The sequence below is a fragment of the Chrysemys picta genome, chromosome 1 (assembly GCF_011386835.1).
Source record: "Chrysemys picta bellii isolate R12L10 chromosome 1, ASM1138683v2, whole genome shotgun sequence".
Taxonomy (NCBI): domain Eukaryota; kingdom Metazoa; phylum Chordata; order Testudines; family Emydidae; genus Chrysemys; species Chrysemys picta.
In genome coordinates, this window is record NC_088791.1 from 358,077,699 (window position 1) to 358,090,538 (window position 12,840).

The window sequence follows — 12,840 nt, forward strand, 5'->3', positions numbered from 1 at the left end:
CTGTAGGGGAGCCGTTCTCCAGCCCTGGGCTCCCCCCAGCCCTGCCGGTGCCCCTCACTCCCGACCCGCAGCCCCTGCTAGCCCAGCCCTGCCGGTGCCCCTCACTCCCGACCCGCAGCCCCCTGCCAGCCCAGCCCTGCCCCCCCAGCCCTGCCGGTGCCCCTCACTCCCGACCCGCAGCCCCCTGCCAGCCCAGCCCTGCCCCCCCCAGCCCTGCCGGTGCCCCTCACTCCCAACCGCAGCCCCCTGCCCCCCCCAGCCCTGCCGGTGCCCCTCACTCCCAACCGCAGCCCCCTGCCCCCCCCAGCCCTGCCGGTGCCCCTCACTCCCGACCCGCAGCCCCCTGCCAGCCCAGCCCTGCCCCCCCCCAGCTCTGCTGGTGCCCCTCACTCCCAACCGCAGCCCCCTGCCCCCTCCCAGCCCTGCCGGTGCCCCTCACTCCCGACCCACAGCCCCTGCCCCCCACAGCCCTGCCGGTGCCCCTCACTCCCGACCCGCAGCCCCTGCCCCCCACAGCCCTGCCGGTGCCCCTCACTCCCGACCCGCAGCCCCCTGCGCCCCCCAGCCCTGCCGGTGCCCCTCACTCCCGACCCGCAGCCCCCTGCCAGCCCAGCCCTGCCCCCCCCAGCTCTGCTGGTGCCCCTCACTCCCAACCGCAGCCCCCTGCCCCCTCCCAGCCCTGCCGGTGCCCCTCACTCCCGACCCACAGCCCCTGCCCCCCACAGCCCTGCCGGTGCCCCTCACTCCAGACCCGCAGCCCCCTGCGCCCCCCAGCCCCGCCGGTGCCCCTCACTCCCGACCCGCAGCCCCCCGCCCCTCCCCACTGTTGGCGCCGGGCCCGGCAGGGGGCGCTGTTCGCTCGCGGATCCGCGGCCGGTGCCGGCTCGGGGCTCAGTCGGTCCCGGCGCTGGAGCCGAGCGGAGGCGGCGGCGGGTCCGGAGCGGGCGGTGGAAGCCGCCGCCGCGAGGCGCCGGGGATGGGCGCGGCCGGAGCCCTGGACCCGCGGCGCCCGAACGAGACGCTGCAGCGGCTGCTGTGCGGGGGGGGCCCCGGCAACGCCTCGGGCTGGAACCGGAGCCTCTGCGACCTGCTGCGGAGCCCGCCCGGGCCCCCCCCCGCAGGTGAGACCGGCCCCCCGGGCCCCCTCCGCACCGAGCCCCCCTCCCCGGGCCCCCTGGCAGGTGAGACTGGCCCCCCGCCGCCCCCGCGCCTCCCACCTCTCCGTCCCCACCCCGCCCTGCGGGCGCTGCCCCATGTGTCCTACGCCCCGCACTGCCCCCAGCCTCGGGGCTCGGCCTTGGCTCGGATGCGGCCGGGGTCGCTGCTGCCGCAGTGGGGGTGAGTCCCAGGGGCTCCGTCCTGCGCCCCACATGTCTGGGGCAGGGACCCCGCCGCCTCTGGGAGTGGCCCGGGGGTCAGGGCCGGCTCCAGGCATCGGCGGACGAAGCACATGGGGGGCAAAAATGGTAGAGCCGGCCTTGGGGCGGGGGGGTTGTTCTGCAAATGAGAGATGAGAGATTGTTCTAGCCCCTGACTCCCCCCCCTCCCCCCCAGCCCTGCCGGTGCCCCTCACTCCCGACCCGCAGCCCCTGCCAGCCCAGCCCTGCCGGTGCCCCTCACTCCCGACCCACAGCCCCTACCCCCCCCAGCCCCGCCGGTGCCCCTCACTCCCGACCCGCAGCCCCTGCCAGCCCAGCCCTGACCCCCCCCAGCCCTGCCGGTGCCCCTCACTCCCGACCCACAGCCCCCTGCCAGCCCAGCCCTGACCCCCCCCAGCCCTGCCGGTGCCCCTCACTCCCGACCCGCAGCCCCTGCCAGCCCAGCCCTGCCGGTGCCCCTCACTCCTGACCCACAGCCCCCTGCTAGCCCAGCCCTGCCGGTGCCCCTCACTCCCGACCCGCAGCCCCTGCCAGCCCAGCCCTGCCGGTGTCCCTCACTCCCAACCCGCAGCCCCTGCCAGCCCAGCCCTGCCGGTGCCCCTCACTCCCGACCCGCAGCCCCTGCCAGCCCAGCCCTGCCGGTGCCCCTCACTCCCGACCCGCAGCCCCTGCCCCCCCCAGCCCCGCCGGTGCCCCTCACTCCCGACCCGCAGCCCCTGCCAGCCCAGCCCTGCCGGTGTCCCTCACTCCCGACCCGCAGCCCCTGCCAGCCCAGCCCTGCCGGTGCCCCTCACTCCCGACCCGCAGCCCCTGCCAGCCCAGCCCTGCCGGTGTCCCTCACTCCCAACCCGCAGCCCCTGCCAGCCCAGCCCTGCCGGTGTCCCTCACTCCCGACCCGCAGCCCCTGCCAGCCCAGCCCTGCCGGTGCCCCTCACTCCCGACCCGCAGCCCCCGGGTAGCCCAGCCCTGCCGGTGCCCCTCACTCCTGACCCACAGCCCCCTGCTAGCCCAGCCCTGCCGGTGCCCCTCACTCCCGACCCGCAGCCCCTGCCAGCCCAGCCCTGCCGGTGCCCCTCACTCCTGACCCACAGCCCCCTGCTAGCCCAGCCCTGCCGGTGCCCCTCACTCCCGACCCACAGCCCCCGGGTAGCCCAGCCCTGCCGGTGCCCCTCACTCCCGACCCACAGCCCCTGCTAGCCCAGCCCTGCCGGTGCCTCTCACTCCCGACCCACAGCCCCCGGGTAGCCCAGCCCTGCCGGTGCCCCTCACTCCCGACCCACAGCCCCTGCTAGCCCAGCTGTGATTCTCTCCTAGGCAGAGAGAAGGTGGGTTCTGTTGTCGTCCCCCCCCCAAGTATAGGAGCAGTGTGTGCCGGGGGTGTGTGGTGGGGTTGCTCCCCCGGGGTGTGTGGAGGGGGCCGAGTGCTGGAATCTGGGGCCTTGCCCCTTTAGGGGGCACTGGTCTGGCCCCGGCCTGGGGGCGCTGGGCTAGGGCTGCTGGGGGTCCCTGCGACCCCCCCTCAGGCTGGCTCTTGGCAGATGTGTCACTGGGTGCCCCAGCCTGGGCCGCAAGCTGGGTCCACGGGTCAGCGTCTGTCCCTTGTTTGTGGGTCTGGCACTTTGCCCTGCCGGTGCCCCTCACTCCCGACCCGCAGCCCCTGCTAGCCCAGCTCTGCCGGTGCCCCTCACTCCCGACCCGCAGCCCCTGCCCCCCCCCAGCTCTGCCGGTGCCCCTCACTCCCAACCACAGCCCCTGCCTGCCCAGCCCTGCCCCCCCCCAGCTCTGCCGGTGCCCCTCACTCCCGACCCGCAGCCCCTGCCTGCCCAGCCCTGCCCCCCCCCAGCTCTGCCGGTGCCCCTCACTCCTGACCCGCAGCCCCTGCCAGCCCAGCCCTGCCCCCCCCAGCCCTGCTGGTGCCCCTCACTCCCGACCCGCAGCCCCGGGCTCCCTCCCTCCCAACTCGCAGCCCCTGCTAGTGCAGCCCTGCCCCCCCCCAATCCTGCCGGTGCCCCTCACTCCCGACCCGCAGCCCCTGCTAGCCTAGCTCTGCCGGTGCCCCTCACTCCCGACCCGCAGCCCCTGCTAGCCCAGCCCTGCCCCCCCGCTCTGCCGGTGCCCCTCACTCCCGACCCGCAGCCCCTGCCAGCCCAGCCCTGCCGGTGCCCCTCACTCCTGACCCGCAGCCCCTGCTAGCCCAGCCCTGCCCCCCCCCAGCCCTGCCGGTGCCCCTCACTCCTGACCTGCAGCCCCTGCCAGCCCAGCCGGTGCCCCTCACTCCCGACCCGCAGCCCCTGCCTGCCCAGCCCTGCCCCCCCCCCCAGCTCTGCCGGTGCCCCTCACTCCCGACCCGCAGCCCCTGCCTGCCCAGCCCTGCCCCCCCCCCCAGCCCTGCCGGTGCCCCTCACTCCCGACCCGCAGCCCCTGCCTGCCCAGCCCTGCCCCCCCCCCCCAATCCTGCCCCTCACTCCCGACCCGCAGCCCGTGGCTGGATTGGAGTCTGGGGCTGGGCCCTGGGTCGGTACCGGAGCCACCATGAGCCGCCACCTCCCCCGTGTTTGGCCCAGAGGGTCCGGGGAGCCCTGGGGGGGTCGCTTGTCCGCTGGGACCCCGGATCCTTTGGCCTCCCGCAGAGCCAACGGGCAGGGGGGAGCACAGCCTGGCACTTCCCGCAGGAGGGAAACTCGGACCCGGCCTGAGCGTCTCGGCGCCGCACCCAAGTTAACAGTTCCTGCGAGGAGGCCCCCAGCTCCCGCTCTCCTGTGGGGCCGGCCCCATGGCCTGTCAGACGGCGCCTCTGGGCTCCAGCCGCCTGCGTCCGCTGCCCGGACGCCATTTGCTCGGCAGCTGGCACCAGTCACGGGCGGACGGACGCTGGGCTGTCGGGCCCTTGGGTGACCTTGGCCTGTTCAGCTCAGGGGCCGTCCAGGGCAGGCGTGGGAGCCACCGGGCCAGGCCCAGCCCCCAGAGCCTGGAGCCCCAGTGGCTCAGCTGTCCCCGGGACATCCCACACACGCTCCTCTCTGGCCTCGCTCTGGGGGCTCGATAGCCACAGCAATGCCAGGGCCTGCACCCGGCCAGGGGACCTGGTGGTGGTGAGTTCCGCAGGCCAGCGGGGCCCAGGGGCTAGAGGAGTGTCAGCGACTCCCCCTCGCTCTGCGTCCCACTCCGGAGTGTCTCTCCCATCGCCCCTATGCCAGCCCGGCCTGGTCGCTCTTCCCGGGCAGGGATCTCTCCGGCCCCTGAGCGTTCCCAGGGCCCATCCCTGCCCGCGCTCATTTTCCAGACCAGGGGTGTGGGGGGGCAGGGGGAGCGGACCCAGTGTGGCGCCGGGGGGGGGGGGATTGCAGGGGGACCCAGCGCGGGGCGGGGGAGCCCAGCGCAGTGGGGGGGGCGGGTCAGGGAAGATCCCAGTGTGGCGTTGGGGGCTTTTGGTGCCCAGGGTGTTGGTTGTGCCACACTGGTCCCCACCGGGCATTGTGCCTGCGGCTGCCCTGGGGCCAGGGGAGGCAGCGCCGTGGGGAGGGTGACCAGCAGGCGCGGGGGGGGGGCAGAGGGAGGAACCCAACACAGTGTGGGCGAGTCGGGGGCTGCCCTGGGGCCAGGGGAGGCTGCGCCATGGGGAGGGTGACCAGCAGGCGCGGGGTGGGGGGAGCCATCCTGCGGCAGAGTCAGTGGGGGGCCCCCAGGCATCATCATGGGTGTCCTGGCTCCCAGCCTCCCCCTGAGCCGGGGAGGACCCAGGCGTCCTGGCCCCCGGCGTTACCCCTGCCCGAGCCGGGGAGGACCCAGGCATCCTGGCCCCCGGCGTTACCCCTGCCCGAGCCGGGGAGGACCCAGGCGTCCTGGCCCCCGGCGTTACCCCTGCCCGAGCCGGGGAGGACCCAGGCGTCCTGGCCCCCGGCGTTACCCCTGCCCGAGCCGGGGAGGACCCAGGCGTCCAGGCCCCCGGCGTTACCCTGCTCTCCGTCTCCGCAGACCTGGAGTTCACGGTGCGGGTCCTGCTCTACGCGCTGATCTTCCTGCTCAGTGTCTTCGGGAACTCGCTGATCATCGTGGTGCTGGTGCTGAACCGCCGGCTGCGCACGGTCACCAACTCCTTCCTGCTCTCGCTGGCGCTGAGCGACCTGCTGCTGGCGCTGTGCTGCATGCCCTTCACCCTCGTGCCCAACCTCATGGGCACCTTCGTCTTCGGCCCCGCCGTCTGCAAGCTCGTGGCCTATCTCATGAGTGAGTGCGGGGGGGATCTGGGGGAGCTGGGATCCAGGGGGGCAGGGGTGGGGCTGGGGATCCGGGGGTGCCGGGATCCGGGGGGGCCGGGGATCTGGGTGCCGGGGATCTGGGTGCCAGGGATCTGGGGGGCCGGGGTTGGGGATCTGGGTGCCAGGGATCTGGGGGGCCGGGGATCTGGGGGGCCAGGGCCGGGGATCTGGGGGGCAGGGATCTGGGCCTGTGCTGGTGCCGGGGGGATCGAGCTGGGGTCTGTCTCCCTGTCCCTGGGAGTGGCGCTGGGTGCCCAGTTCGCCTGCACCCCCGTGCTGGGCAGTGCAGGGCATGAGCCGGGGGGGGCTCACGTGGCGTGTGCCCCCCCAGGCATCTCCGTCAGCGTCTCCACCTTCAGCCTGGTGGCGATCGCCATCGAGCGGTACAGCGCCATCTGCAACCCGCTGCAGTCCCGCGTGTGGCAAACCCGCTCCCACGCCTACCGGGTCATCGCCAGCACCTGGCTGCTGTCCCTGCTGCTCATGCTGCCCTACGTCATCTACAGCACCACGGTGCCCACCCGGCCCGGGCTCGCCCAGTGCCAGCACCGCTGGCCCAGCCAGCCCTTCAAACAGGCCTGGTGAGTCGGGCCCTCTGTGCCCCCCCAGCACCCCTCTGTGCCCCCCAGCATCCCCCTGTGCCCCCAGAATCCCACTGCATCCCCCTGTGCCCCCTGCGCCCCCCTGTGCCCTCAGAATCCCACTGCATCCCCCAGCACCCCTCTGTGCCCCCCAGCATCCCCCTGTGCCCCAGAATCCCACTGCATTCCCCTGTGCCCCCAGCGCCCCCCTGTGCCCCCAGAATCCCACTGCATCCCCAAGTGCCCCCCAGCGCACCTCCCTGTGCCCCGCAGTGTCCCAGTGCATCCTCCTGTGCCCCCAGCCTCGCCCAGTGCCAGCACCGCTGGCCCCAGTCATGGGCCCCCCGTGCCCCCCCACCCCGCTGTGCCCCCAGCGCCCTGCCCCCCCTCCCCCGCAGTGGGGCCTGGGTTGGGCTCTGGCCCAGCGGACGCCCTGCCCGGGGCCCCTGTTGGGATGGGGCAGCCGGCGTGGGTGGCCCGGCCCGGCTGACTGGGGGTGTCCAGGCCGCAGGGAGCTCGGGCAGAGCAGGGCCCCGGGAGGGGAGGGGCTCCCGTGTGACGGGCTGTCCCCCTCCCCCCCCCCCCCCAGGTACATCCTGCTGCTCCTCATCCTCTTCTTCATCCCCGGCATGGTGATGGCCGTAGCCTACGGACTCATCTCCCGCGAGCTCTACCGCGGCATCCGCTTCGAGATGGATGTGAAGAGAGAAGCCACAGGTGAGTGAGAGCCTGAGACACCCCGGGCCCCCTGTCCACACCCACTCCCCTGGGGCCCACTGTCCACACCCACTCCCCCGGGGCCCCCTGTCCCCGCACACGCCCCCCCCGGGGCCCCCCTGTCCGCACACGCCCCCCCCGGGGCCCCCTGTCCCCGCACACGCCCCCCCCGGGGCCCCTGTCCCCACACACACACACACCCTCAAGAACCCCAGTCCACACACCCCGGCATTCACCCCTGGTGTCCCCCCTCCACACACCCTGTCACAGAGTCCCCGGGTGATGCTCTGGAACTGCTCCCCACAAAGCCAGGCAGGACTTTGGGGAGTCTCCTCTCCCTTGGGGCAGACTGTCTTCAGGGCAAGAAGCTCACACGGCTTCACCTCCTGGGTCTGACCTTGGAGCATTCAGCATCCTCTGCCCTCCGTGCACTTCCCACAGCGAGTCCGCCCAGGCGGGGTCCTGGGGGAGCCAGAGGGTCCTGCACCCCCACTTCGCAGTCAGACGTGACTCTCGGCCAGTCTGGGTCTCAGGTTATGCAGCTGCGAACAGCTGGGCAGCCTCACCTGCCCCAAGGACCTCAGCAAAATCACACCCCAATTCCCACCCCCGAAGTATTGGTGCAGCACACAAGGAAACTGAGGCATGCACAGTATTGGTATAGGACAGCAAGACTCACATGCACCATAACAAGATGAATAAAACCCCAGTTCGTCACACTGTCCACCCCCAGGGTCCCTCATTCACACCCGCCAACCCCCCCCCCCATCCACCCCGGGGGCCCCCGGTGCTCCCCATCCCCTTCCCAGGCCCCCTGCTATGACCCCTTGCAAGACACGGGCCGACCCCGGCTCTGCTCTCTCCCCAGGTCTCCAGCACGGCGGCACCGAGCCCCTGGCGCCGGGGGTGGAGGATGACGGCTGCTACGTGCAGCTGGCGAGGCCGGGGGGGGCGCTGGAGCTGAGCCTGCTGGGCCGGGCGGGCGCAGGGCAGCAGGACCGCGCCCGCGTCAACGGCTCGCAGGCCATGCTGCTGGCCAAGAGGCGGGTGATCCGCATGCTGGTTGTCATCGTGGTGATGTTCTTCCTCTGCTGGCTGCCCATCTTCTCCGCCAACACCTGGCGCGCCTTCGCCCCGGCCGCGGCCCATCGGGTGCTGTCGGGCGCCCCCATCTCCTTCATCCACCTGCTGTCCTACACCTCGGCCTGCGCCAACCCGCTCATCTACTGCTTCATGAACCGGCGCTTCCGCGCCGCCTTCGCCACCACCTTCGCCCGCTGCCGCCCCCGGCGCCCCCGGCGCCCCCCGCCCGACGACGACATGCCTACCACCGGCGCCTCCCTCTCCAAGATCAGCTACACCACCGTCAGCAGCCTGGGGCCCCCCTAGTGCCCCCCGTCAGCCCCTAGCGCCCCCCGTCAGCAGCCTGGGGCCCCCCTAGCGCCCCCATCAGCCCCTAGCGTCCCCCGTCACCAGCCTGGGGCCACTTGGAGTCCCCTCTGCCCAACCATCTGCCCCCTTCCCCCTCAGGGCTGCGCTGCCCCCTGGACTTCTAACGGCTCCCTGCCCCCAGGACTTCTAATGCCTGGGCTCCCTGGTGCTGGAAGTGGGGCCCGGGAAATGGGGGGCTGTGCCCCTCCCGCACCCCAACCCCCCTGCCCCAGCCCTGACTCCCTGCCCTGAGCCCCTCCCGCACCCCAGCCCTGACTCCCTGCCCTGAGCCCCTCCCGCACCCCAGCCCTGACCCCCTGCCCTCAGCCCCTCCTGCACCCCAGCCCTGAGCCCCTGCCCTGAGCCCCTCCCGCACCCCAGCCCTGACCCCCTGCCCTCAGCCCCTCCCGCACCCCAACCCCCTGTCCCAGCCCTGAGCCCCTGCCCTCAGCCCCTCCTGCACCCCAACCCTGACCCCCTGCCCTCAGCCCCTCCTGCACCCCAACCCCCCAGCCCCAGCCCATCCCACACCCCGGCCCCAGCCTGGTGACAGTGGGAGAGTGAGTGATGGATGGAGTGAGCAGGGTGGGGCCTTGGAGAAGGGGCCGGGCAGGGGTGGAGTGTTTGGGTCTGTGTGATTAGACAGTTGGCACCTTTAGCTGGGCTGTGGATGGGGGGCTGCTGGGGGGCCCTGGCACTCCATCAGCTGGGGGCCCTGCCCTGGGCACAGCGAGGGGTGGCGATGCTGGCAGGCTCGGCACGTCTGTCCCCGGGGGCAGGGAAAGGTGTCTGGGGCACGTCTCCTGGTGCCCCCCAGGCCTGCTGCAGCCCCGCTAGCAGGGGGCTGGGTCTCTGGCCCAAGGCATGGTGATCTCAGCACCTCCCCCTCCCCCCCCCCCATGGCTGGCTGGGCCTTGGGCCTCCAGCGAGCAGCCCCCCATGTGCCCAGGCCCCAGCAGAGCCTGTCCCCTTGTGCCCGGCTGCCCCTGTCCTGGGGTGGGGGGCTGGGCAAGCAAACACCCCCTGCCAGCTGTTAGCCTGACCCCCGTGGGGCTGGCCACCAGGCAGGACACCCAGGGGCAGACATGAAGCCCCCAGCGCCTGGGTCTCAGGGAGCGGGCAGGAGCGTTTCCAGGGTCCCTGAGCTGGGAGCCTGGTTGGGGGGCAGGAGCGGGGGGAGCAGGTGCAGGAAGGGGGTTGCTGTAGGCTGCTCAGGGCATGCTGGGGGTCCCCAGGGGCAGTGGGTGGGCAGGGCGAGGGAGGCCGCCCAGCCAGCGCCATGGGGTGCCCTGGGGAGGGGGAGCCAGCGAGACCCTGGCCAGTCCCTGAGCCCTGTTCTGGGGGCCCCGCGGGAGCCGTGCCCGGGGCGGGGTCTCTGGGGGTAACGTGGGAGCCGTTCCCAGGGTGGGGTCCCTGGGGGCCGCGGGGGAGCCGTGCCCGGGGCAGGGTTCCTGGGGGCCCCGTGGGGGAGCCGTGCCCGGGGCGGGGTCTCTGGGGGCCCCGCGGGAGCCGGGGCGGAGTCTCTGGGGGCCCCGCGGGAGCCGGGGCGGGGTCCCTGGGGGCCCCGGGGGAGCTGTGCCCGGGGCGGGGTCCCTGGGGGCCCCGTGGGAGCTGTGCCCGGGGCGGGGTCCCTGGGGGCCCCGTGGGGGAGCCGTGCCTGGGGCGGGGTCTCTGGGGGTCACATGAGAGCTGTGCCCGGGGCGGAGTCTCTGGGGACAGCGGGGGAGCCATGCCCGGGGCGGGGTCCCTGGGGACAGCGGGGGAGCTGTGCCTGGGGCGGGGTTTCTGGGGGCCCCGCGGGGCAGCTGTGCCCGGCGCGGGGTCCCTGGGGGCCGTGGGGGAGCCGTGCCTGGGGTGGGGTCTCTGGGGGTCACATGAGAGCTGTGCTTTGGGCGGGGTTTCTGGGGGCCCCGCGGGGGAGCCGTGCCCGGGGCGGGGTCCCTGGGGACAGCGGGGGAGCCGTGCCCGGGGCGGGGTCTCTGGGGGCCGCGGGGGAGCTGTGCCCGGGGCGGGGTCTCTGGGGGCCCTGCGGTAGCTGTGCCTGGGGCGGGGTCTCTGGGGGCCGTGGGGGAGCTGTGCCCGGGGCGGAGTCTCTGGGGGCAGCAGGGGAGCTGTGCCCGGGGCGGAGTCTCTGGGGGCAGCAGGGGAGCTGTGCCTGGGGCGGGGTCTCTGGGGGCCCTGCGGTAGCCGTGCCTGGGGCGGGGTCTCTGCAGGTAACAGGGGAGCAGGTGGCTGACTCGGGGGGCTCAGGCTGCCGAGCAGCCAGGCTGGATAGCGCCTGCTGGGGTCTGGGGGGACAGCGCAGGTCGGGCTCCTGGTCCTCCAGCCCCCCAGTGTCCCTGTGCCCGGCTGCAGGCACTGCCTGGCATTGGCCACCCGGGAGATGCCCGAGGGAGCCGGGCCCAGGGCTGGACACAGCCCTCTGCGGACAGACGGGGGACAGGATCGGGGCTGGCGCCCCCCTTCGCCCTCCCCCAGCCAGTGCCCCCATCACTGCATCTGTGACCCGGCCCAGTCTTGGCTCCAGCCGGTGCCCCCCGCCTGCCCCCCGCGTCTCTGTGCTGCTGCTTGGCCCCACACGGGGCCTGTGGATAATAAACACCTTGGAACGGCTCTGGCTCCGGCTCTGCTTCCGCCCGCGGGACCTCTGGGACCCTGCAATGACCCCCAACCCCCCCACACACAGTCTGGCCACCAGTGACCTTCAGCCCCCCCCCCCACAGTCTGGGTCCCCCAGTGACCCCCAACCCCCCCACACCCAGCCAGACCTCAGTGAACCTTGGCCCCCCCACACTCAGCCTGGACCCCCAGTGACCCCAACCCCCCCCCACAGCCTGGCCCCCCCAGTGACCCCAGCCCCCCCACACTCAGCCTGGCCCCCCCAGTGACCCCAACCCCCCCCGACAGCCTGCCCCCCCCCCTCAGGTGGCCCCAACCCCCCCACACTCAGCCTGGCCCCCAGTGACCCCCACACAGCCTGGCCCCCCAGGAACTCCCAACTCCCCCACACCCAGCCTGGCCCCAGTGACCCCAGTTGTTGCGGATTGTGGGGGAGTTAGGGCCCTGCACCCCTCTGCCCGAGATTCACTGCGACTCTCAGCCAACCAGTAAAGCAGAAGGTTTATTTAAGGACAGGAACACAGTCTCAAGCAGAGCGTGTAGGTACGACCAGACCCCCTCAATTAGGTCCTTCTGGGAGGTTCAGGGAGCTTAGACCCCAGCTTGGGTTCCCTGCGTTGCACCACCCAGCCCCAACCGAAACTAAACTCCCAACTCCTCCCGCTGCTCCTCTCCTTTGTTCAGTCTCCCGGGCAGAAGGTGTTAATTCTCCCCACCCCCGTTCCTGGCTCAGGTTACAGCTCAGGTAGCTTCCTTCAAGGGAAGTCCCACATCCCCACTGCAACCCCCCTGCAACATTCCCAGGTCAAATCTGCCCTGCTCCCTGCTCCGTCACATCTCTCCCCCCTTCGAGACTGAACTGAGCGGGGTCACTCTGACCAGTGACCTGGGAAGTTCAGGGCTCCCTCTCCGGGACAATGCGTCCGCTATCAGGTTGTCACGTCCCTTCACATGGACCACGTCCATGTCATAATCCTGCAGGAGCAGGCTCCATCTCAGGAGCTTGGCGTTGGCTCCTTTCATCTGGTGCAGCCAGGTCAGGGGAGAGTGGTCGGTGTGCACGGTGAAGTGACGCCCAAAGAGATATGGCTCTAGTTTCTTGAGGGCCCACACCATGGCCAGGCATTCCTTCTCGATGGCCGCGTAGTTCTGCTCCCGGGGTAGTAACTTCTTGCTCAGGTACACGATGGGGTGTCTCTCCCCCTTTTCATCCTCCTGCATTAACACCGCCCCCAGTCCTGTGTCTGAGGCGTCGGTGAACACCATAAAGGGCTTGTCAAAGTCTGGGTTTGCCAGAACTGGGCCACTGACCAGAGCCTCTTTCAGCGCCCGGAGAGCCTCCTGGCACTCCTCGGTCCAGACCACTTTGTCTGGCTTCCCCTTCTTGCACAGCTCAGTGATGGGGGCGGCTATGGCACTAAAGTGGGGCACGAACCTCCGATAGTATCCTGCCATCCCAATAAAGGCTTGGACCTGCTTTTTGGTTTGAGGAGCGGGCCAGTCTCTGATCACCTCCACTTTGGCTGGTTCCGGCTTTAGGCAGCCGCTTCCCACCCGGTGGCCTAGGTAGGATACCTCAGCCATCCCCACCTTGCACTTCTCCGGTTTTACGGTCAGCCCAGCCTCCTGGAGTCGGTCCAGCACTTGTCTAACCTGGGATATGTGGTCCTCCCAGGTCTGGCTAAAGACACAGATGTCATCGATAACGCCACGGCAAAACTCTCCATCCCCCTCAGTAGCTGATCCACCAGGCGCTGGAAGGTGGCCGGCGCTCCCTTGAGGCCGAAGGCCAGGGTCAGGAACTCATAGAGCCCCAGAGGGGTGACAAAGGCCGATTTCAGCCTGGCATCTGCA

At 72.0% G+C, this 12,840-nt stretch overlaps 1 protein-coding gene across 4 annotated transcripts; it reads left to right on the forward strand.

Moving 5' to 3' along the window:
• Window positions 1–827: 827 nt before the first annotated feature.
• On the forward strand, window positions 828–10,387 carry CCKBR (cholecystokinin B receptor). 4 transcript variants are annotated; one of them, XM_065581929.1, is made up of 5 exons: window positions 828–1,181; window positions 5,355–5,606; window positions 5,970–6,219; window positions 6,809–6,936; window positions 7,805–10,113. In XM_065581929.1, the coding sequence occupies exons 1-5, from the start codon at window positions 977–979 to the stop codon at window positions 8,323–8,325; spliced, it is 1,356 nt and encodes a 451-aa protein (XP_065438001.1). In that variant the 5' UTR covers window positions 828–976; the 3' UTR covers window positions 8,326–10,113. The 4 variants fall into 4 exon arrangements, with proteins under 4 accessions (XP_065438001.1, XP_065438002.1, XP_065438003.1 ...); XM_065581930.1 differs by having other exon boundaries at window positions 856–1,121; window positions 7,805–10,102; XM_065581931.1 differs by lacking the exon at window positions 828–1,181 and adding an exon at window positions 1,215–1,338 and having other exon boundaries at window positions 7,805–10,114.
• The last annotated feature ends 2,453 nt before the right edge of the window (window positions 10,388–12,840 follow it).